Source organism: Drosophila innubila, chromosome X (genome assembly GCF_004354385.1).
Source record: "Drosophila innubila isolate TH190305 chromosome X, UK_Dinn_1.0, whole genome shotgun sequence".
Lineage (NCBI taxonomy): Eukaryota > Metazoa > Arthropoda > Insecta > Diptera > Drosophilidae > Drosophila > Drosophila innubila.
Window position 1 is genome coordinate 2,197,957 of NC_047626.1, and position 24,390 is coordinate 2,222,346.

The window sequence follows — 24,390 nt, forward strand, 5'->3', positions numbered from 1 at the left end:
GTAAATTCGGGCCCAAAACATACCCTTATTATGCTGCTTATTGCCAAATCCTGTCTGTTTTATGCGTCTAATTATACACGACATAAAATTGAAAAAAGAATTATTGCACCGATATTTTGTTTTGTGAGTCACAGTTTGAAGCAGTGTTGGGCAAGCTTGCCGTGTTGCCAATTTAGCTATTTAATAGCTACTTCTGTCAATTTTCAAAGTTCAACTGCTAAATACATTTTTGCATTGCTATGAATTTTTCTTTCTAGCTACTTAATTAAATAAAAATAAATTTACAATTAAAAAAAGATATGTTACATTTTGCAAATCAAGTTGAAGTACACTGTAAAACATTTTATTATTATTTGTATAGAAAACAACTGGGTATAACAGTGATGTTTTGTTTGTCTGACAAGTAACTGCATCATAGATATGGATCCCAGCCGGGATATAACAAGGCCAAGTTGCTCGGCAACGTTGCTTCGTTGATTAAACGTTGCACCTGCGTCTCCACACTGGTATTGTCCAAGACACCAGGTTCCCTGCCCTCCAGTTTGTGCTGCACCAGCAGAAGGGCTCGTTGTGCCAGTAGATTCTTTGATTCCTCTAAAACATATATATTTAGATATTTAAAGATACTTATATGTTTAGTGTCATCAGCTTACTGGACGACTCCTGAGATTGGTCCTTTGCGAGTACGCCCCAAATAAAGAGAGGATCGTAGAGCAAGACCTCCAGTATGGTGGTGAAGACCGGCTTATAACGTCTCAAAATATGCATGATAGCCTCGCAGGATTTGGTGAAAACACCGTTGGTGCCACAGAATCCCATGGGTGCAACAAAATCGCGTGATAAGCGAAAAGGCACCGTCTCCTTTGTGGCCTGAATCTTGCCCTGCTCAAAGGCAATTCCTGCACAAAAAGAAAATATAAATAAATATTAATTGTATATACTAATTACACCATCAAATCGTCTCAGTTATGTTGTGTGCAAATTTCAGCCTTCTAGGTCTGACGGTTCGGTTCCGACAATGTACAGTCAGTGTATCAGGACAAAGAGTATTAATTATGAACTATTTAAACTAGTTACCAAAGTCAATGTGAATCACTTCCGCTGTCTGCTGATCAATTAAAATGTTCTGGGTGTGCCGATCTCCCAGTCCCAGAACATATCCGACCATTGACGTGGTCGCCACGCTGTTGATGTACGCCAAACGACGCTCGAACCAGACACCCGGTATGGGAAACTTTTCCAGCAGGAAATAATGGAATACCGGCTTCACATTCTCACAAATCTTATCATAGACTGCCTTGCGAACCGAGTCGCTTTTACGCAAAGCGGCCTGAAATTAAACAATCAAATTTACGGATTTAAAACGTAATGAAAACTTTAACCCTTAAACTATATTAACCGATTGAAATTATTAACCATAATAAATAAACCGAAACCATTGAAATGATATAACCGCTCGCTTGGTAACCGATTTATGTATAATGTTGAGTTTTGGTTCAATAAAGCATTGAATTCAATTAAGATTTTAATTTGTATTTATAGTATTTAAAAAACTAATTTTGATTTTAAGTTTTAATATTTATCTTGTTAAAAAATAGATTTTTTTGATATCAAAGCATTTTTGTTTAGATTTGAACTTTATTTTTTTTTTTAATTAGGACTTTTTTTTTTACTCATAAAATAATGATTATTTTTGAGCAAAAAAAAAAAATAAAACTCAAGATCAAATCAGTATTTTTAAGCAAAAAAAAGTCATAAAATAATGATTATTTCTTGAGTTTTCCTTTTTTTAATTATTCCTTGAGTTCAAGTTCTTATTTTGACTAGGAAAATATATATTAATTTTGTCCATCTGCCTTATAAATGTCAAAATAACAACTTGACTTTTGAGTATTTTTGGTTAAAAAAATTTAAAAATTTAAAAATCAGAAAATAACTATTATTTTATGAGTTTTATTTTTTTGTAAAATAATAAAAATCAAAACTAGTGATTATTTTTAGAATTTTGTTAGAAAACTTATAATGATTACAGTCGCTGTTTGAAACCCTAGCAGAGTCCCGTATGGATTATGTACACTATATATTATATATCCACATTTTGTGGACAAGTTTTTTTTAAAATAAAAGCCCATTTTGCTATGAAATCTCTGAATTACCATTGACATATCGCGGCATTTCTTGTTGGTCCAACCGTTGGGCTGATATTTCATGTGCGCACCGCTAGAGTTGTCACCCACCAGATAGACACCGACCGGTATAGTGTTGCTGCACCATTCCAGAATGCCACTCCGCATGGAAAGCGGTGTCACCTGGTAGGTGCGCAGGTGCAGCTTCCGCTCGATAAACTCCGAGTCGCTTTTGAGCAGCTCGTTGACAATGCCAAACACCTGCTGCATCACCGCATCCTGACGCAGATCGTCCTTGCCCTTGATGAGCTGGGCACGCACCACGCCGTCCGAGCAGAGACAGGACATCTTGATGGGTGCATTGAGGCCACCGCACAAAGTGAACTCATTCTTCCATTTCACCATGCCTGTGAGAAGTTAGGGAATACGAATGAGCGAGAGAAATAGTAGAAATCGAAAAAAAAAAGAATCGACCTGTCGATCAATCAGCAAACAATACATCGAGTTGCATATATCGATTTTTCCTAAAACACTTTTTTAAAAAGTGTGAAAAAACATATTGAAATTTGAATGCAGAATCAAAGTACAAGTCAATTAATGACGAAATTGATATTACGCAAGGAAATCGCTTGAGGTGTGATAAAGTTATGACCGTTTGAAGTTTTGAAATGTTTCAAAAGGAAGGTAAAGAGTTCATATTTTAATGCAGAATCAAAATAGAAGCCAAAAAATAAAAGAATTGACATTTCGCAAGGAAATCGCTTGAGATCTGATAAAGTTATGGCAGTTTGAAGTTTGTGAAAACTTGTTAATGGGAGGTATGGTAAAAATGAACTGAGATCGAAAGTATAGAAAAAGGGAGTGATAAAAAAAATTTTAATTTTCCAAATTTGATACAGTTTTGACAAAGTTATGACAGTTTTAAAATGTGCCAAACGAAAATATGGAAAAAATTTACACTGATCGAAAATTTTTAAAAAATTGACAGTTATGAAAAAAATGATAATTTCAAATTTTAAAGCAGATTGACAATAGAGGCCAAAAGATAATAAAATTGACATTTCGCAGGGGAATTGGTTGAGTTTTGACAAAGTTATGACAGTTTGAAGTTACACGTAACACGTAAGTTAAAAATGGACAGTGATCAAAAATATGGAAAATATGGAAGAGGCAAAAAATTAATTTTTTTTTCAATTTTAATGGAGAATCAAAATAGAGGCCAAATAATGATGAAATTAATATTACGGAAGGAAATCGGTTGAGTTTTGACAGAGGTATGACAGTTTGAAGTTTGTGAAAATGTGTAAGTAAGAGAATAATGGAGAGTCACCGAAAGTATTAAGAATAGCGGTAATGGAAAAAATATTGAATATAAATAGAGGCCAAATAATGATGAAATTGAAATTACAGAAGGAAATCAATTGAGTTTTGACAAAGTTAGGATAGTTTGAAGTTTTTGAAAAAAAGTGGAAAGAAATAGACAGAGACCAAAAGTATGGACAAAAGAAATGGACTAAAGTTCGAAGTTTTAAAAAATGCGAAAGTATGTCAAGAAGAAAGTATATTATAAAAAAAAATAGAAAGTAATTGAGTTTTTGAATTTTAAAAATTGAGTTGAAAATTCGGAACATACTTATTATATTATATTGCTTGCTGGGCTGCACCGACAGCGACAATGTGGGACAGTGTATAGTGTCCAGTTTGAGGCTGTTTAATTTCCTAAGTTTTTCGGGAACTTCTTTGGCGGTTGGTCGGCCATTTGGTTCAATTACGAGATACGTATTGGCGAAATCAATGAGCGCTATAAGAAAAAGTAGTAAGAAATACATATAAGATTTATATTTAATAAAAAATGGCAATTATAATCAGGGACGGTAAATCATGATTATGTTTTTTTTTAAATTGAAAAAATCATTCACTTTTAGTAACTTTAAAATAGCGCGAAATATACCAAAAATTCAATTTCTCTATGATCTCCAAATATATGATTTTTATTATTTTACTTATAAAATAATCAATAATTTTGAGCAAAAAAAAAAAATAAAACTCATCAAATAATGATTATTTCTGAATTTTTATTTTCTTGATTATTTCGGGAGCTCTATTATTTTTGATCAAAAATAAAACTCAAGTTGTTATTTTGACTAGGAATATATATAAATTTTGTCCATATTACCTAAAAAAAAAATTGAAATAACAACTTGAGTTTTATTTTTTTATCAATAAAATGGAGCTTAAAAAATAATCATTATATTGTGAGTTTTATATTTTTGTTTAAAAATAATGATTATATCTTTAGCTTTTTTTTTTTTTGATTTTTGCGTGAGTTTTATTTTTGAAAACAAAATTATTTAGACTAGAAATATATATGAATGTTTTTCAAAATTACAAAATTACAAAATTACTTAAGTTTTATTTTTGATCAAAAAAAAAAAATGAAGCTCAAGAAATATTCATTATTTTTTGCGTTTTATATTTTATAAGGATTATTTCTTGAGTTTTATTATTTTGCTCAAAAGTATTCATAATCAAAATAATAAAAATCGAAAATAATAATTATATCTTTAGTTTTATAAATTTTTTTTGATTATTGCGTGAGTTTTATTTTTTGAGTAAAAAATTAAGCTAGAAATATATATGAATGTTTTTCAAAATTACAACTTAAATTTTATCTTTGATCAAAAAAAAAAAAAAAATGAAGCTCAAGAAATATTCATTATTTTTTGCGTTTTATATTTTATAATGATTATTTCTTGAGTTTTATTATTTTGCTCATAGAAGCTCAAGAAATATTCATTATTTTTTGCGTTTTATATTTAATAATGATTATTTCTTGGGTTTTATTATTTTGCTCAAAAGTATACATAAGCAAAATAACAAAAATCGAAAATAATGATTATTTCTCGAGTTTAGCAAAGAAAACTTATAATGAGTTAGTTTACCTGGAAACATGGCGTTAAACTGTCGATTGCAATCGACAATCGCTGGATTCGCCTCACAAATCTGGGCAATAATCCTTTTGGCAATATCGGCACGTTGTGTATTGCTGTTGCTGCCATCCATGAAGGCATAGACCAAGGGATATAGCTTATAGAAGGTCTGCTGCGGATGATCCTGGCCACAGCGCACCAGGACCTCGACGAGCACGCGATGGAAATCGGCATTCTTGGAGTTCAAACGACCAACCATTTGATTGAGCGCACAAATGAACTTGTAACTCGGCACATTCTTAATTAAATCATTGATTTTAAGCAGCATTTTGGCGTTCTGATCGTTGGTGAACCAGAGCGCTATAATGCGATAGATCTCGGCACTGGAGCAGCCAGCATCCAGTTGACAGTAGGCAATATAATGCTCGACGGCTGTGCACAAATGCTCCGTGAGATTATCCTCGATCTTGAGGAGTTCGGCTTCGTCGTGCTTCGCAAAACGATTCAAATGAATGGCGCCCACACGACGATCACGATCGGTTCGTTCGCGTTGGGAAACCGTATCGGCTAGCTCTCGATTCTGTTGTATTATATCCGATATCATTTTGTATTCCTGCGAATTGCGATAGTTGTGCAACTGCTGATACTCCCGATCCGCATATTTGGCCATAGCCGCATGTGCTGCCTTTCGATTATCATTCACGAATGTGCCGAATTGCGACCAGTTGAAAATATCGGGATATTTTGCCATTAACGTCGATTTATGCAGCTCAAATTGATCCAAGAGCTTGATGGACTTGTTGAAATTGTGACTCAGGATGTAGGGCAAACTCTGGGCATTGGAATTGAGCAGGAATTCACCCTGCATCCGCAGTGCCGGCACTCGCTGTAGACAATATTGGAACTCACTGTTGCTCACCACGTGCTGCAGTGTCGCCTTCGCTATCTGGTAATTCCCAGTCTTCACATGCACATCCGCATCCTCCAGCAAAGCTGATATCTATAAAAGAAAACCAGGTACTCTGTAATGAAAGTTGATTTTCAACCGATTGTTCCTATGGCAGCTATATGATATAGTACACCGATTTTAACAAAATTTGATCAGGATGTATAATACTAGCCCAGAAGCATATTCTATCAGTTTGGTTCTGATCAGGGACCGCAAATAATGATTATTTTTATTTTTTTAACTAAAAAAATCACACACTTCTAGTGAACCTAGAAAAAAATGGTTTACACCAAAATCTTTATTTTTTCTTAATCTCTGCGTTTCCGTCATGATTTTTAAATTTATGATTTTTACGTTTTTCTTCAATGATAATTATTATTTTTGAGTAATTTTATAAAACTTAAACCGTAATCATTATTTTTGATCAAAAAAAAAATAAAACTCAAAAATAATGATTATTTATGATTTTTACTTTTTTCTTCACTGATAATAATTATTTTTGAGTAATTTTATAAAACTTAAACCGTAATCATTATTTTTGATCAAAAAAAAATAAAACTAAAAAATAATGATTATTTATGATTTTTATTTTTTTCGCTCAAAATAAAACTCAACAGAAACTTACGGCCTCTGGGTTAAATATTTTGCCAATATTATTTTTTATTATTATAAATGGAATATAAAGCTACCTCCTAGCATAATTTTTTTTTTTCTAAAATTTTTTTAAAAAAAATTAAATAATTTATTTATTATATATTTCAAATGATTTTTATTCTTATATTCTTATTCTTCATTCAAATAGTTGCCAGTGAATGTCACTTTGCATATTTTACACTCCGAAACATTACTTTCCACTTGGAATGTAAAATAATTGCGCAGAACACAATTACGCTTGCGACCCATCCTGATAAGCGATTAAGAATGATCACCAAAAAATATGTGTCAATGCATAAACGATTGCAGCATACAATAAGCACTTCTTAAAATAGATTAAACAAACGCATGAGCGTAGTCAAGCAGTCGAACTACGGATCTCTTCGTAATTCGTTGCGACTATGAGTAGCTCTCCTTATCTTTTACTTGTTATTAACACATAACAGGTATTGCAATTGCAATTGCTGTTGTCGATAGGGTGCTGTTATTTGTAATGACGTATTTTCAATTACTTTAAATATATACATGTACAATAGTAAATGCTTTAATTAAATTTTGAGTTTTATTTTGAGCGAAAAGAATAAAAATCATAAATAATCATTATTCTTGAGTTTTATTTTTTTTTGATCAAAAATAATAATTACGGTCTAAGTTTTATAAAATTACTCAAAAATAATTATTATCAGTGAAGAAAAAAGTAAAAATCATAATTAATCATTATTTTTGAGTTTTATTTTTTTTCTTATCAAAAATAATGATTACGGATTAAGTTTTATAAAATTACTCAAAAATAATTATTATCACTAAACAAAATTGTTAAAAATTAAAATATAATCATTACTAAGTAATTTTTATTATATAACTTATAATGATTACGGTCCCTGGTTCTGATATCTCAACAAACAAAAAACTTTTTCATACTAAAACTTCATTTTCGATGTATCCTTTCTATGACAGCTATATGATATAGTGGTCCGATTAAAAATAAAAACAAACTTGATCTGCCTATGGTATCCAGAAACCTACATACCAAGTTTGAAGTCTCTAGCTCATATCGTTTTTGAGATCGACGCGTTCAAACAAATGGACGGACGGACAGACGGACAGACAGACGGACATGGCTCAATCGACTCGGCTGTTGATGTTTATTTTTATTAAAAACTTTTTTTTAATAATTATTATTTTTGATTTAAATAAAAAAAAGTTTTAATTCAAAAATCATAATCGTAAAAAAAAATAGTTGAGAAAATTTTAAAAAACGTTAATATATACACATCAAATATGGCTTACAAAACAGTTCTATTGAAAAAAATCAATGCTAAAATTTAAAATCCTTAAAATCTTAGTTGCATTTAATCTTTGTTGCACCAAAACTAACCGTTTCAAATGAATCGGTTACTAAACGATTATTTCGGTTTGAATGACTTAGATTTTTCGGTTGCTGTTTAAATATAATTTGATTTCGGTAAAGGTTTCAGTTAAGGGTTAATTATTTCAGTCGGTTTATATCGTTAAAAAAAAATAAATAAAAATGTTTTTTTAATTCAATATAATCTAAATATAATAAAAATTTAAAATGATTGCTTATTTATAAATTATTTTTAAATTAAAAAATAAGTGTGTAAAATAATTTGTATAGTAAAAATTGAGCGAAAAAGTTTATCCTGTTTGCATTCCGAAATGTATGTACTTATATCAGAATATAACCTTTTAATTAAGTTTATTTTTAAAGATTCGGTTTTTTTTTTTTAAACTCATAACACTTTTTTGGGGTGCCTGCTTTTAAGTGTGGTGGGATATTAAAAGAGTTACCTTTGTGGACTCCTTGATGTTGGGCAGAGCACGCAGCGTTGCCACATATTTGGTGGCCATATTCAACTTGCCGGCATCCTTGCAGACGCCGATGCACTTGAGCAGATACATGTCCACGGGACTCTGCTTGTAATACTGCTGAATACGGCGATTGGCCCGAGTTCCGGCCATTTTAAAGAGTGCTATCTGATGGGAGAGTATGTGCTCCTTGCAGTTGAAATTGCCATAGGTGAGATTCAATTCCGTTTGCCACTTGTTGCATATCTCATTCAATTGTGTCGTTGACAACTGTGCGCTGAATTGAATCTGCAATGGATTAGAGTGAATATTATAAAATATGGCAACTTAAACCAATTTCAAGGAATCAAAAAATTTTAGGAAATCAAGAAAAGGAAGAAAAAATTAAATCTTTAATAAGGCAAATGTTTAGAATACAAAAATTTGGAAAACAAAATTGGGAAGACTCATAAAAGAAAGCGACAAAATGAGGATTAATGTTTGTAGGAAATAAAAACTGGGAAAACATAATAGGGAAATTCAAATAAACGGAAAATTAGGAATTATGTTATTTGGGGATTGATTTTAATTTTTTCTAATATTGGTTGTTCCTATTTTTATTTCCGGATAACAGTTTTTTGTCTTTTCAAATATTTAAAGGTCCAAAATTATCATTAATGTTTGTAGAAAAATTTAAAATTAGGAATAATGTTATTAAGTGATTGATTTTCATTTTTCCTAATTTTGGGTTTCCTTGTTTTTATTTCCTAATAACAATTTTTTTAGATTTTCTAATTTTTTTTTATATTTTTTTCCAACTTTTAATTTTCTAATAACATAATTCCTAAAAATGCTTTCCTTATATTTAATTCCAAATAAAATGCTTTCTAGGTTTATTTTTTTGCCCAATTTTCATTTGCAAATATTCATAATCTGAGTAATATTTTTTGACATCATAAAATAAATGTTATATTATTGCTGAATGTTATTTTAATTTCCTACTAACATTCTTTTTTAATTTTATTTTAATTTTTATTTTTCTTATATTTTTTTTCTACTTTTAATTTTCTAATAACAGAAATCCTAAATATGGTTTCCATATATTTATTTCCAAATTAAATGCTTTCTAGGTTTTTTTTTCCCCAATTTTCATTCAAAAATATTCGTAAGCTGAGTAATATCTTTTGAAATCATAAAATAAGTGCAATATCATTTTCTGATTGCAGCACAGACCTGAGAAAAGTCTTCAGCCTGCTGTAGAGTGCACAACCAGGTCATATATTTGTAGACAGACTGTAGACACTCGACACTGATGTCCCTCAGGACAGCCATTACACAATGATAGGCATTTTTAATAGCCGACACTGTGTTCTCTTCCTCCCGATTCGTAATGCTCTTCAGTGCCAAATAGTGTTGCTTATTAAACTCCTGTTCCATATTCTTGGATGTATTCGGCTTGTGTTGAGTCTCCGCTCCCAGCTCATCCCATTGTCCCAGACGCCAGAGTATCTCGTAGTCGACCTCATCCTGTGGTCGGCGACGCTGCTGGAGATTGGCCAACGACAACATTCCATTGCTCTTCATAATGCTAATACACAGCTCACTGTTGGGCACATCCAGATTATCCGATTCCAGCCAACAGCCAAATAGATTGTTATTCAAACTTAGATAATCGACGCGGGAACGTAGGGGATTCAAAAAGCCGGACATGGCATCCAGACAGCCAATGGACTCATAGGCCTAAAGAGAAGCAAATGAATTACTGCATTATTATCATTTTTCAAATAACAACTAACAAACTTTTTTATGTAAAATAAAAGCAGGTCAAATAAAAACTATAATCAGAGACACTATAATACAATCAAATAATACAGTTGTAGATAATAATAATATGTGAGTAAGATTTCTCTTTTCTTCAAAAATAAAAAAAATCAATTTATTATTTTAACATTTCCATTTACATAAAATCGATTATATAGTTTTTTTTTTATATTTATGTGAAAAGTAAGAATTAATTTTAAGTTTTGCAATAATAATTAGCGACTGTCATCATTATAAGTTTTAATATAAATAATACTTTTTAATGATTATTTTTAATATTTATTGATTTTCTTACGATATTATCAGTATTTTTGAGTTAACCCAACTTGAACTCGATAAATAATCATTATTATTGAGCAAATGAAAAAAAATCATAAGATAATGATTATTATTCCTTGAGTTTTATTTAGTCTTCAAAAATAAAGATAACTACATATTTTATTAAATTTTATTTTATATAAATAAAAAGTCAAAATAGTCGAACTAAATTCCTGATTGTAGTTCATTTGGTTCAGGTTGATTCGAAACATATTTAGATTAGATTCTAATTTCGTGAACTTAAAATTAAAGCGCGAAAATACAAAATGACAAAAGACAGCGTAGAAAATACTTTTTAATCGACTTTTTAATAATATTTTGCTTGCAAAATTCACTGTTTATAAACAATACATAGTAATTAATCATTAAAACTAAAAATGCAAGAAACTTTAAATGTTATCCTTAAATGAAATTAAATTCACAAAAATATGTAAACAAACACATTTATTTTATTTTATCTTCTATTCTGCTCTCTTCTTCTTAGAACAAGTTTAAAAAAAAATAGCTTTCATTAAATTCAACTAATTTTAAACACGACATAAAATTGAAGAATGAATTATTGCAGCGATATTTTGTTTTGTTAGTCACAGTTTGAAGCAGTGTTGGGCAAGCTTATCGAATTGTTATCGATTGCTCACACAGGCGATTGCTCACACAGTGTTGCCAACTTAGCTATATAAAAGCTACTTCTGTCTATTTTCAAAGCTCAACTGCTGGATAAATTTGAAAATTGTTTCGTTAAAGATCCGGCTATTTTAAATATATGCACTTTTTTGTTTTCTAGCAACTCTGTTATTTTACAGACTCAAAATAAACAAGATAATTTTCATTCACAGTTCTTGATTAGAATTCTAATTTGCAATGCTTCAAAATAATATATTAATTTCAATGCAGATTTTTCTTACCTTTTTCGCCGACTTTTGAAAATTGTCGTCGTCGAGAATGTCAGCATTTGGGGTATTCCTCATCTCGCAGGCCCACAGTTCCAAATACATAATGCTGAGAAAATATGCCTGACAATGATTGCTGGCCATGATTGCATTGCTGAGATTAATGGGAATAATCCTGTGACAAGAATATAATAGGGAATGTTGGTTTAACAGAGAAAGCAATCATTAATTAGAAAGACAGAGAGAGAGAGAGAGACATACCAGTTGTTAGTGAGACGAATGCATTCACACATATACAGAAATCGTTTAATGGCACGCTTCTCCTGATAAATTCCCAGATGTAACTCACAGAATCTGGCAAAGAAATGATCGAGCATGGAGCACAAACTTTCCAAATGCAATTCCTTGTTGGCCAGCAGCAGTTTTATAAATGGCTGCAGGCAGGCAAAGGCAAATTCAAATGAATTCGCGGCAAATGCATCGAATCCTTGCCAGCCACAGGCCTGGAACACTCGACACATAAAGGCACACATCCATTGCTCGTAGTCCAAATGCTCGCAAGACTTCAGCATGGTCACCCAATCCAGGGCAGGAATGCCTTGAAAGGAGTTTAGAAAACTCGATTTGTTGCGCTTCTGGTAAAAAATGCGCAAATTCGGATACATAACTGCAAGAGAAAACGGAAATTTGTGAGAAACAGTACGCCAAATTCAAATCAATTGATCAATAATAATAATCAATCAATAAATGAAATTTAATTAAGGAATTTTAATTATAAAAAATATTCTGAGTACAAAAATTGGTAAATTTAATAAAGATAAATATATTTGAAAGAACCAAGATTTCAAATAGATTCATGTACACGCCTCAGAAATCTTACAACTCTACTCAAATTGTAAACTTAAACAAATTATTAAAATTCAGTAGCAATTTGATTTTATTGAATTCATAAACCTGCTTGTTTAAAAAATTTGTAAAATCAAATATTTCATACGATTTCCTCCTTAATTATAGCTGTATTTTTTTTTTGCTGGTTCCTTTTCAAAAGTATTTCTGAATCTTAACAAATTTATTAAACTTTAGTAGCAATTAGATTAATTCTGAAATAGATTCAATAGAAATTCGGACCCCAAGTTTGACACACTTCCCATTTAAATAACGCATTCGAATTTGAGCCCAAGTTTGACACACTTCCCATTTGAATTTCTCATCACGCTATTTTATCTTACGTTGAATTTGTCTCAGCTATGTTGTGTAGAAATTTCAACTTTCCACGCCTTATGGTTTTGAGTTTTGTGAGTCAGTCAGTCAGGACAAAGAGTTTAATAAAAGATAGATGTTAAAAAATAATTTAAAAACCAAAATTCAAAATATTTTGTTAAGAATCGCGCGTTTTTAAAGACATATAAAGGATTTAAGCTTTTCATAATTATTGTCCTTCAATTTTGTAGTCCTAATTTCTAAAATTCCCTATTCCCTATATTTATGCTTAATTTTGGTTTCCAAATTATTATTTTCATATTCAATGGTTATTAGTTTTGTTTTCCTAAATTTTATTTGCAAATCCTGCTATTCTTAGTATTATTTTTAGACATTTTTCCATGGAATCTGTGAGAAATAGGAAAGGATTAAATACAAACCGTGTAATCTGGCGCCACTGTTGCTGTTAACCACGTGTCCAGCCACCTGGATGAGCGCCTTCTGAGTGCTGGTATTGAAGTGGAACAATTGCTTGTCCAGTGTTTCCATAATGACGCGAATAAATTGATCCATTGGCTCATCATTGGACTGTAGGAAACGGAATAAATTTAATTAAATATTTTAATAAGTTTAATGATTTTATTTTCTGTCTTGTCACCTGATCAAAGGCATCAAAATCGGTCTGAAAGTAATACGAATTGTTTTGCATTTTCAGTGGTCCAATCTCGGCTAGACACTTGAGGGCATCCATGCTGCTCTCCTGCTTCGGTGAATCCCGCACCATGCGAATCAGCCGATTGATGAGCTGAAAGAGCAGCTGATCCTCTTGTTGCAGCTCCATTTTGTGCTCGGCAATCTTAAGAAATGGGAAATAAATGAGAAATATTTTATTGATTAAATTCTAAGATTCTTCATTTAAGAGTTATATATAGTATAAATCATCTCCAGTTCTTATATTTTATTTTTATGTACAAAAAGGCAAAATACAAATTAAATCATAATGTTTTTTATTTATTTAAAAGGAATATTATTTTTTGTATCAGCGATCTAAAAAAAAATGGAAAATAAATGAGGACCATTTCTTAGCTGAATTTGTAGAATTTTTCTATTAACAATTTATCTAATGGCAAAATACAACATTAAAAATAAAATTTAATTTTTTTTATTTAAAATTTTTTGTTATTTATTTATAAACTTTTTTTTATTTAAATTATTAATTTGACTAGGATAAAAAATAAATGAAATCTAAATCTAATGTAATAACTATTTCAAAATAAAAATAGAAAATGACTTATTTATTTTAGAATAAAAATTAAGTATAATTTCGTAACTTTTAAGTAGATTTTTTTAATTTCGTATCTTTTAAATACAATTTTTTAATTAATTGTAAAATTGCAGTTTGTATATTAAAACGTAATACAGTTATGGTCCCTGATTAGTTTTGTATACTCAGTCTTAGTTATTTTTTATTAAATATTAATTTAAATGTTTTTTAATTAATAAAGTTGAAGTATATTTTATATTATTATTTTATATTGTATATTCTATATATATATATTTTTTTTTTTAACTTGACTTGGTGACGATTGTTTTTAGTCGTGTATAATTACAATAAATAAAATAATAGATCTCTTATTTCTGGGAAATACTCACATATTCCTGCAGTCCGTGTAGACGACCGTCTAGTCGATTGGGTTTCAGGAATGCCCTTATGTAGTCAACGACTCCTAGGCCACCAACTCTTGGCAGATCGGCGTCAATTAACTGTTGCAGCGACTGTAGATATTCGCACTCGCAGTTCTCCTCCAGCAGGATTTGCATATTGAGTTGTTGCCTGTGGACTTCAATAAATGTTTTCAATGCTGTTGAAGCCAGTTGTCTCAATTGCTTGGTCTCCATGTGCTGGGTTAAGGACATTAATAGCTTGGCTATCTCATCCAAACGTGTTGAACTATCGTGCAATGCAAAACTTTCTTTAGAATGCATAATTCCAAGAAATTTCAATCCTGCTCGCTGCAATTGTGCACATTTAGCTGAAAGCAATTAAAAATTGAATTAATATAAGCTATATATAAATATATATAATAACTCACTGTGCAGCAGAAAACGACAGACAAAGAACCAAATATCCCGCACAAAGTAAGGACAACTAACTTCCAGTAAAGTGGCATTCTTATTATGGCTGCCTGTCGACTCCAATTCCTTGACAGCATCGAGCATCGCATCCGCCACAGTGCAGTAAAGGAAAAAGCAGTGCAACAAATGACTGGAAAGCACCGCCTCATAGCAATCAGTCTTCAGCGTGGTCAGCAGATCAATCAGGATCTGTGGCTGCTCGAACATCAGCACCGACATGCTCTGAATACGCTTATCCCGCGACCAACGACTGCCGCTCTATAAATGGAATTAACATTATAAACTGATGATTACATGATTCCGTATAAGATATAGGAACCAATACTAATTATGATATAAGGAGTTGATTAAAAGTAAAAACTTGAGATTTAAAATTTTCAATTTTCAATTTTTAAAATTTCAAAGGGGGGACTCTTAGCATCAAATCCAAGATCTAGAGGGAAATTATTTTTTTTTACAAAATCAATTAAATTTGAATGCAGAATAAATTAAGAGGCCAAATCATGATCAAAATGACATTCCGTTTGCAAATCGGTTCAATTTTGACAAAGTTATGCAAATTTGAAGTTGGTCCGACTTTGGATCTAGCCACTTAACAAGTCAAAATTTGTGTACAATTTCACATGATTTTTTACCAAAAAATGAAAGGTCTCAGAAATAAATTTGAAGTGTTGTTTTATACTAATAATGATATAAGGAGTTGATTAAAAGTGAAAACTTGAGATTTAAAATTTAAAATTTTTTAAATTTCAAAGGGGGGACCCTTAGCATCGAAACCAAGATTTAGAGGGAAATTATTTTTTTTACAAAATCAATTAAATTTGAATGCAGAATTAATTAAGAGGCCGAATCATGATCAAAATGACATTCCGTTTCCAAATCGGTTCATTTTTGACAAAGTTATGCAAACTTGAAGTTGGTCCGACTTTGGATCTAGCCACTTAACAAGTCCAAATTTTTGTACAATTTCACATGATTTTTGACAAGAAAATGAAAGGTCTCAGAATTAAATTTAAAGTGTTGTTTTATACTAATAATGGTATAAGAAGTTGATTAAAAGTGAAAACTTGAGATTTAAAATTTTCAATTTTTGGAAATTCAAAGGGGGGACCCTTGGCATCGAAACCAAGATTTAGAGGAAAATAATTTTTTTTACAAAATTAATCAAATTTAAATGCAGAATATATAAAGAGGCCGAATCATGATCAAAATGACATTCCGTTTAAAAATCGGTTTAGTTTTAATAAAGTTATGGATGATTGAAGTTACTCAGGCTTTAGAATGCTCACCAAATGTAGAGACATCGCAGAGAAGAGCGATTCCTTGCCAACATTAAACCAAGCTGCGGTTCTATTACAATGCACTGTGGAGCCAAATAACCTGGCCAATTCATTCTCATCCAGCAGCAGTCGGATTGTATAATAAAGTGTCATGGCATTGAGTGGCACATCCAAGGGCTTCACTTGAAATTCGGATAGATTCTGTTGGAGATTCTCATGATGTTGCTGGAACTCGGCACTTTGAGATTCATCGCAATGACTTAATGATATCATTAAATAGGCCTTAATAATGTTGACGTATTCCTTGAAAAGCAAAGTCGCAAAATCTTAAAGTTTGGCAGAAGCAAGGAAAACTGTTTTTTTACCTCATTTTGTATATATTTGCTATAGCGTCTAATATCCTCTGGTTTGTTGTATATGTAAGTATAGGCCATAATGCTCTTGGCATGATCCTTGAGAAACGCATCCTTCGAATTGTAGCACAAGTAAAAGGGAAAACTAAAAAACAAAAGATTAAAGTGTTTATTATTTTTTATTCCAGGTGCTGTTATCATTATAAGAATTACTTAAATCTCAAGAAATAATCATTCTAGTTGAAATAATTAAATAAATAATTAATAATTATTACTTAAGTTTTATTTTTTTTGTTCAAAAGTTAAACTCAAGTTATTTTGACTTTTTATAAGGAATATCGACAAAATGTATATATATTCCTAGTCAAAATAATTTTTTTTTTATTATTTCTTGAGTATTATTTTTTTTTTTTATTATTTTGTGAGTTATATTTTTTTCAAAAATAATGATTATTTCTTGAGTTTTATTTCTTTTGATCAAACGTTAAACTCAAGTTATTTTGACTTTTTATAAGGAATATGGACAAAATGGATATATATTCCTAGTCAAAATAACAATTTTTTTTATTATTTCTGGAGTTTTATTTTATTCCCCAAAAATAATGATTATTTCTTGAGTTTGATTTTTATTTTGCTCAAAAATAATCATTATATATTGAGTAAAATAATAAATATCGTATATTTTAAGATGGAGAAATTAAATTATCCTCTAAGAAAAATTTTGGCATATTTTACGCTTTTTTAAAGTTACTAGAAGTGAATGATTTTTTTCAGGGACCGTAAATAATGATTATTTTATTTTTTTTATATAAAAAAAATTACTCACTTCTAATTGACGTAGAAAAAAACTAATTACACCAAAACCTGTAGTTTTGTACAATCTCTGCATTTATCGTATGACTTTTAAAATTCTGATTTTTACGATTTTCTTCAACAATAATGATTATTTTTGATCAAAAAAATAGAACTCAAAAAATTATGATTTAAAATGATTCTTATTTTTTTTCGCTCAAAATAAAACTCAACAATAGTTTATTATTGTTGAAGAAAATCGTAAAAATCATTATATAATCATTAATCATTAAAGAGAAATTTTTAAAATAAAACTTATAATGATTACGGTCCCTGATTTTTTCAATTATAAAGACAAAATAATCCATATTTACCATTCCCGGTTTAATATTTTTATCAAAATTTAATTGCAGTGCAACTTACTTAATTATGGAGCCCTGAAGTGACTTGAATTTGTTTAACAGTGTATCCGCATAGGGTTTCATTAGCTGTCGCATTGTCAGCTTATAATTAGGCACAATGGTTGAAAAGGCACAAAAATCAGCTGCAAGGAAAAAGTCTTGAACAATTTTGTACGTGTATATGTTTTAATTGTTTTAACCCACTCTCAGTTAGTTTATGCTTGGCTATATAGATCAACAGATGCTCCAGCACGATTTCCTGATGAAACGAGCTGAAAGCAAAGAAAGCAACCAATGTCTGAATGGCCACCGCATTGCTATTCTGTTCCAGATCTCCAACAATGAACTGCAAGTGTTAAATAAATGAGAAGAAGTTTGCTATACAACAAAAGCATCGACTTGCCAGGAACTTATTCCATTCGATGCTGTCGTAAAGCTGCCTGCAAAACTCCAAATGTCGCTCCGACTTGTTAACTGCATTCTCCTCCTGATCCGGCATACAATAACTCGTATTTAGCAGCAAACTGAGTGTAGAGATTGTTGCCAAACGCACCTCCAATGTTGGCATGCTCAGAAATTTGGCAACCGACATGCAAATGATGGCAAAGTTTTCCAATTCAAAAATATTGGGACAACGTTGCGCTATGTCAGCCACACAGTTGACAATCTTGATCGCCAGTTGCGTTGGATACGACTTTTTTAGGGCTAGTTTTAGCAGCGAGATCATGGCCATCATCATATCATCCAGCAGATCTTCCATATGGTAAACAAAATAAAAAATAGCTAAAAGTAGAAGAAGACATTTTACAACAGAATTTACAACTAAACAAGATATTCAGGTTATTTAATACCCTTGCAGAATGTACATAATCTATGCGATTGCTTTACATATCACCAGAAACAACAAAGTCTACATTCTTAGTACCCTCTGCAAGGGCATAACACTGCTTACTAGGAAGATGCTCAACCAATTCACTAATGACATCCACATTGGTATAAAAATGCTGAAAAAGACTCTTCAGTTTATCCACCAGCCATTCTATAGACTCAGATGTTAAGCTTTTGCAGCTGCACAGCATCTATGAAACAAATATTGAGAAAAACTGCATTAGTTTTTGCTTGCTATTTGATTATTATTATGTGTGTATAAAATCACCTTTGTGACCATTAGAACTTCAGCGGATTGATGACGAGCTTGCTTCACATTCGAGGATATATGACGAAAGGCATCGGTGCTATAGGAACTATTGGCACACAGTCTGCCGAGTATATGCAGCGAGTATTTAATCATAACAGCACGATCTGCACTTTCTATAGGATCAGTTCGAGCGCCTGTAAGTGGAAAAAGTTGATTAAATTATTATAAATTCTTACAAGTAAATGTTAGTCCTTAAATGCAAACAGAACTTATTGAAAACTAACTAAACTTGTGCTTAAAAATATGTTTAAAACCTTAAAGCAACTGAAATGGAGTATTGACAAATTTAGTTTAAGTATTACATTAATTTAAGCCAGTGTCATTCCGGTTTTTATAAAAATGGGCAAAGAAGTGTATTATGTGTTTGGCAGAATGTATGTATATGTATATGTAATATATATATATATATATACATATTCATTAAGTACATATATTCTTGCTCAAGATCAACAGCCGAGTCGATCTAGACCTATCTGTCTGTCCGTCTGTTTCAACACGTCAATCTCAGAGACTATAAGAGCTATAGAATTCAAATTTGGTATGTAGGTTCCTGGATACCGTACGCATATCAAGTTATTTTTTATTTTTGGATCGGACCTCCATAACATATAGCTGCCATAGGAACGATACATCGAAAATGAAGCTTTAGTAGGAAGAAATTTTTGGTTTGTTGAGATATCTCAACCAATCTGACAAAATATATATCTGGGCTGCTAATATACATCCCGACCAAATCTGGTTCAAATCGGGCCACTATATCATATAGCTGCCATAGAGATGATCAGTAGAAAATCAAATGTTAGTATGAAAAAGTTTTCTATTTTTTGAGATATCTTAAACAAATTAATAGAATATGCATTTAAGTTGGTGTTATATATCCTGACCAGATTTGGTTTAAATCAGACCACTATGTCATATAGCTGCCATAGAGATGATCAGTCGACAATCAAGTTTTAGTATGAAAAAGTTTTTTGTTTTTTGAGACATCTTAACCAAATTAATAGAATATGCATGTAAGTTGGTGTTATGCATCCTGACCAGAATTGGTTCAAATCGGACCACTATATCATATAGCTGCCATAGAGATGATCAGTCGACAATCAAGTTTTAGTATGAAAAAGTTTTCTGTTTTTTGAGATATCTTGACCAAATTAATAGAGCGTGCTCGACTGTAGTCGCCCATTTGTTTAACGTATTCTTACTACAATTGTGCTTTAGCAGCGCGCCAATAAATTCCAGCAGCATTTCGATGGGCTGTTTTTCCAAATATTGTAGCAGTATCTCATTTGAATTGAACACATCGATCACGGCAATCTGTTGCTCCAGAATATCACGTAAATCATTATCATTCATGCTCTCCGGCTGATTTGCTTTATACTGAAACTGTTGTAGAAGTATTGAGATAAAGAATTTATCAAAATGCATTACAAAACTCACTTCAATGTGACTGAGAAATAAACCAATGCGCTTTATAAGTGGACACTGCACCAGATTCTCGGCATTGAAGACTTTGTAGTACAGTAATCGCTCCATAGTGCAGATAAACTTGTATAGACACTTGAGATTACGGATTATGGCTGTTGTCGTATGCTCATTGCTGGTCGGCAGATTCAGCAGACGCATTAGAAGCTCATAGTTATTTTGAAATAAACAGTTTTTGGTCTCCAGCTCCGTTTCAGCATTGATACGATTAATTCGCAGCAGTTTCCCTTGAAATTCCGCAGCCAAACAGACCAATTGTTTGTTGTACTTGTAGTTGAGCAGTTGAAGATTAGACTGACAGGTCTTTTGACATTCTGACGAGTTGTTAAACAGCTGCTGCAATTGCTGTTCATCAAGGAAATTAATAATGCCAATGGCAAAAGTATCTGCCATCAGTTTGACATCAATGGCAGCGATATTATATATAATTTGAGTGGCACTGCTCCTCTCACTGCCATAAGCCCAGTTTATAATGGGCTCCAGTTCAGCCGAGGCTTTATTCAAGCCACAACGTTCGGCGTATATGAATATATCACGTATTGTTGTAATACATTCATTACGCCTCAACATTTCATTGGTTTGAATGCTCTGCAATAATGTGGCACAATTGTTAGGTGTTAATTTGTTGTGTCTGATCAGCGATTGCAATATGATTTGTTTTTCCAGCACAACATCAGCATTTGGACGTGTATCTGATATCAAATGTGTGGCAATTTGTGACCAGTGGCCATATAAAAAATCAATTGGTATAGCTTGCTTTTGCAGCAGCTCCTGTTCCTTGTCAAGTATACTCATGAGGCACAAACGCACATTTCTCAAGTTCTTGCCATTGCCATAGATCAGCAGTACATCCAGCGTAGTTTGCAATGTCTGCTGATAGTTGGACGTATCTATAATGGAATTACTCAACTGCAGCAGCTCGGCGAATATCGCAAACCAGATATCATTAAAGCTAGTTTCCTTCTTATCAATCAATTGGATTATGCTGTCCATTTGGTCAAGTCGAAGACGTTTGTTTGGCGCATTCTCAGCGTCTGAGGGATTTACCGTATCCATGTGCCAGAAAACCTGCAAAAAACATGTTTATTATTATCAAAATCATATAGTAAGATACCTCATACGAATTCCGAATTTTTTTTGAAAAAATTACAAAATAGAAGAAAAAACAGAGATAAAATTTTTGGAACCCAAAAAAGGTAAAAAAAAAATAGAAATAAAAATTGGAAATTTCATCTCAACAAATATTCAGAGTAAAAATTTTGAAAAAAATTGGAAAACTAAATTATGAAATTCAACTAAGAAAAGTAGCTTTGATTTTGCAGTTTTTGTTTCTCGCGATTTTTAATAAAATATTTCATTATTAGCTCTCATTCAATTTTCTTTCTTCAAATTTTTGTTTTCCGTTTTTTTTTTTTCCTAATTTTTGTTTTCCTCGTTTTTAGTTTCTTTAAAGTATTAATAATTTTGGTTTCCTTGTTTGGGATTTTTAATTTTTCCTTGCGAATTTTGGTATTCTGTGTAATATTTTTCGACATTCGTATAAGGAATCATATAGTTAAACTTCGGTGTTTAGTTCTCTTACAATGTACATTATTAACGCAGACATTTTGAGAAATTTCTCGGAGAATTTATCACCTATAAGTTGTGTCAACTTGCTGCGTCCAACGGAATTCTTTCTGATCTCCATGTCAATAATGGTTTTCAATTTCTGCATTGTTTGGGGCCAACTCTGGTGGATGGGCACTTGGAATGTGTTAAAGTCTTGGCTATTCAGTTTGGGATACAAGGCATGCAGCGATAATATAACACACTCAAACAATATGTTCTTGGTGTCGTCGCGGAATGTGTCATCATTGTGGAAATCACAGAGTTTGGGTAAAATCTCCTGCATGTGAATGCAAAGCTTATGATGATAGTTGACCGACAGCTGTGAATATATAATAAATAACCTTAATAGTTTATACAAATTGATGGAAAGTACAAACTCGCCTCGACTAAAAATAAATGATAAAGTCGCACAATTTCAATGCGCCTCTCCGAATTTCTTTCATCCTGAGTGTAGCTGCTCAGAGTGGGTAAATAATCCGCCAGATCCGCATGGAGTTGCACTCGCTGTTGTGCCAGTTGCACAGTTTTTGTGATGCATTTGAATATCTTGGAGCGCAGGAATTCATCGTTTTCAATGTTCAACTCAAACAGATAGGATAAAATACCTGAAAAATAAACAGGCAATAAATACATAGTTATTATACATTAGTCAGAAAAAGATAATGTCTTAAAAGAGGCGTGGTTGAGCCCTTTTAAAATATAAACTCTTGATCAAGACGAGAAATTAACTCAATATAGCCATGTCGATCAGTCGTTCAGTTTTGAAGCGATCTTGATGAAACTTGGTACAGCTGCGTCTTTTGGCAGCAGACAGCACCTATGTCAAAATCGACAGGATCGGATCATTATTTTTTATAGCTGTCATAGAAATGATCGGTAGAATATATACCTTTTGTATGAAAAACTTTGCTGTTTTTTGAGATATCTTAACAAAACTTACAAATTTTGTGTTTATTATTGTCTTATAAATTTTGACCAAGTTTGCTTCAAAACGGTTTACTATATCATATAACTGCCATAGGAATGATCGGTAAAAATGATCCTTATGTATAAGAAACTTTGTAGTCTCTTGAGATATTTCAACGAATTTTACAGATTTTGTGTCTGTTATTGTCTTATACATTCTGACCAAGTTTGCTTCAAATTGGTTTACTATATCATATAGCTGCCATAGGAATGATCAATAAAAATGATCCTTTTGTATGAAAAACTTTGTAGTCTCTTGAGATATTTCAACAAAACTCGCAGATTGTGCATTTGGCACTGTCTTGAACATCCTAACTAAACTGGGTTCAAATCAGACTACTATATCATATAGCCGTCGTAGGAACAATCAGTCGAATATTGAATACAGGGTATCAAATAACCCTTTAATCTTGTTAGGCTTATTACAGCAGTAACTTACGACTATATTCGCTGACTTTAAGATCACAGACATAGATGGGTGATAGGTAGATGCCTCTGTCCAGCAGATTGAGGAAATGATCGCCAAAGTGTTTGACAAGAGTTCGTTGTTTAACTCCATTTTCAAAGACATCGAAGATCGTTGACTTGGCCAGAATGTGTCCACCTCTGCCCTTGCCGACTGCAAGCAAACGAATTATTAATCATTAAACATATACACAACTATTAAATGTAAATCATACATACCCTCCAAATTATGTTCAATTATTTTATGTAAAACATTGCCGTATAAATAACATTTATCAGACAGAGTTTTGTAGCTTTTCTCGCGCGCTTCTTGCAAGTTATTTGTATGCTGTTAAATAACATTTAAGTACTATATTTTTATTCTATTACAATCAGTTGACTGACCTTGAGAATTGCTCCATTAATGGCGTGAAATAGTTGAGTCCAGTTAAGTTCCTGATTCCCGCCCAATATTGCATGCAAGGCATCGCGGGAAGTGTTCAGCTTTTGGTCCAGCAGCTCCACTGCCTTATTGCGAACGGTTGGCTTATCGGAAGCCAGATCGCAAATAATGCGTTGTATTTCATTTAAAAGTCCGCTCATCTTGCCGACTGCACTTTCTGTTATAAAAACAACTTTAAATGCAGAAACTACCGGCCGAGACGGAGACCGAGACGACACCGCTGATTTACAAATGTAGTTTCAGTGCTGCCAACTTGTTTTAATTGTCCTGCCGCCACAAAAACTGGTTGTCCATATTGTGATCAACTATCGAAATTTATCAAACTATGAAACTGCTAGAGCTTTAAAGCTAGATTTTGCTTTGGCAGAATTTTATTAGAATTTTGTCGAGTTTTTTTAACTGGTTGAAATAAAATTAAATAATAGAGCTTTTTCCCCTGTGCCTTTCGTAAAAGGAATTCACCTTTATTTCATCTTATTTCAAATTAAAAATAATCATTAAATTTTTAATTTTTTGCCAAATTATAACTGAATAACTAAAAATAAATGGAATTGCTCGCCGTTACAGATT

The 24,390-nt window shown here is 31.9% G+C and overlaps 3 protein-coding genes across 3 annotated transcripts; all 3 read right to left on the minus strand.

Annotated features, from left to right (window-relative positions):
- Positions 1-302: 302 nt before the first annotated feature.
- On the minus strand, positions 303-17,808 carry LOC117793355 (serine/threonine-protein kinase ATM). The gene is made up of 17 exons (XM_034633660.1): positions 17,682-17,808; positions 16,479-16,611; positions 16,123-16,416; positions 14,791-15,091; positions 14,351-14,730; positions 13,356-13,553; positions 13,138-13,285; positions 11,759-12,164; positions 11,513-11,672; positions 9,702-10,208; positions 8,472-8,777; positions 5,069-6,056; positions 3,760-3,927; positions 2,157-2,533; positions 1,078-1,330; positions 654-899; positions 303-594 (listed from the first exon to the last, which is right to left on the minus strand). The coding sequence occupies exons 1-17, from the start codon at positions 17,753-17,755 to the stop codon at positions 413-415; spliced, it is 5,121 nt and encodes a 1,706-aa protein (XP_034489551.1). The 5' UTR covers positions 17,756-17,808; the 3' UTR covers positions 303-412.
- Positions 17,809-17,976: 168 nt separating this feature from the next.
- LOC117784600 (serine/threonine-protein kinase ATM-like) lies at positions 17,977-21,395 on the minus strand. Its single transcript, XM_034622392.1, has 6 exons — positions 20,295-21,395; positions 20,060-20,240; positions 18,816-18,991; positions 18,612-18,738; positions 18,059-18,442; positions 17,977-18,005 (listed from the first exon to the last, which is right to left on the minus strand). Exons 1-6 carry the CDS (start codon positions 21,393-21,395, stop codon positions 17,977-17,979), a joined length of 1,998 nt encoding a protein of 665 aa, XP_034478283.1.
- Positions 21,396-21,894: 499 nt separating this feature from the next.
- On the minus strand, positions 21,895-24,042 carry LOC117784610 (serine/threonine-protein kinase ATM-like). Its single transcript, XM_034622403.1, has 5 exons — positions 23,763-24,042; positions 23,598-23,706; positions 23,353-23,532; positions 22,329-22,552; positions 21,895-22,266 (listed from the first exon to the last, which is right to left on the minus strand). Exons 1-5 carry the CDS (start codon positions 23,958-23,960, stop codon positions 21,895-21,897), a joined length of 1,083 nt encoding a protein of 360 aa, XP_034478294.1. The 5' UTR covers positions 23,961-24,042.
- Positions 24,043-24,390: the final 348 nt, after the last annotated feature.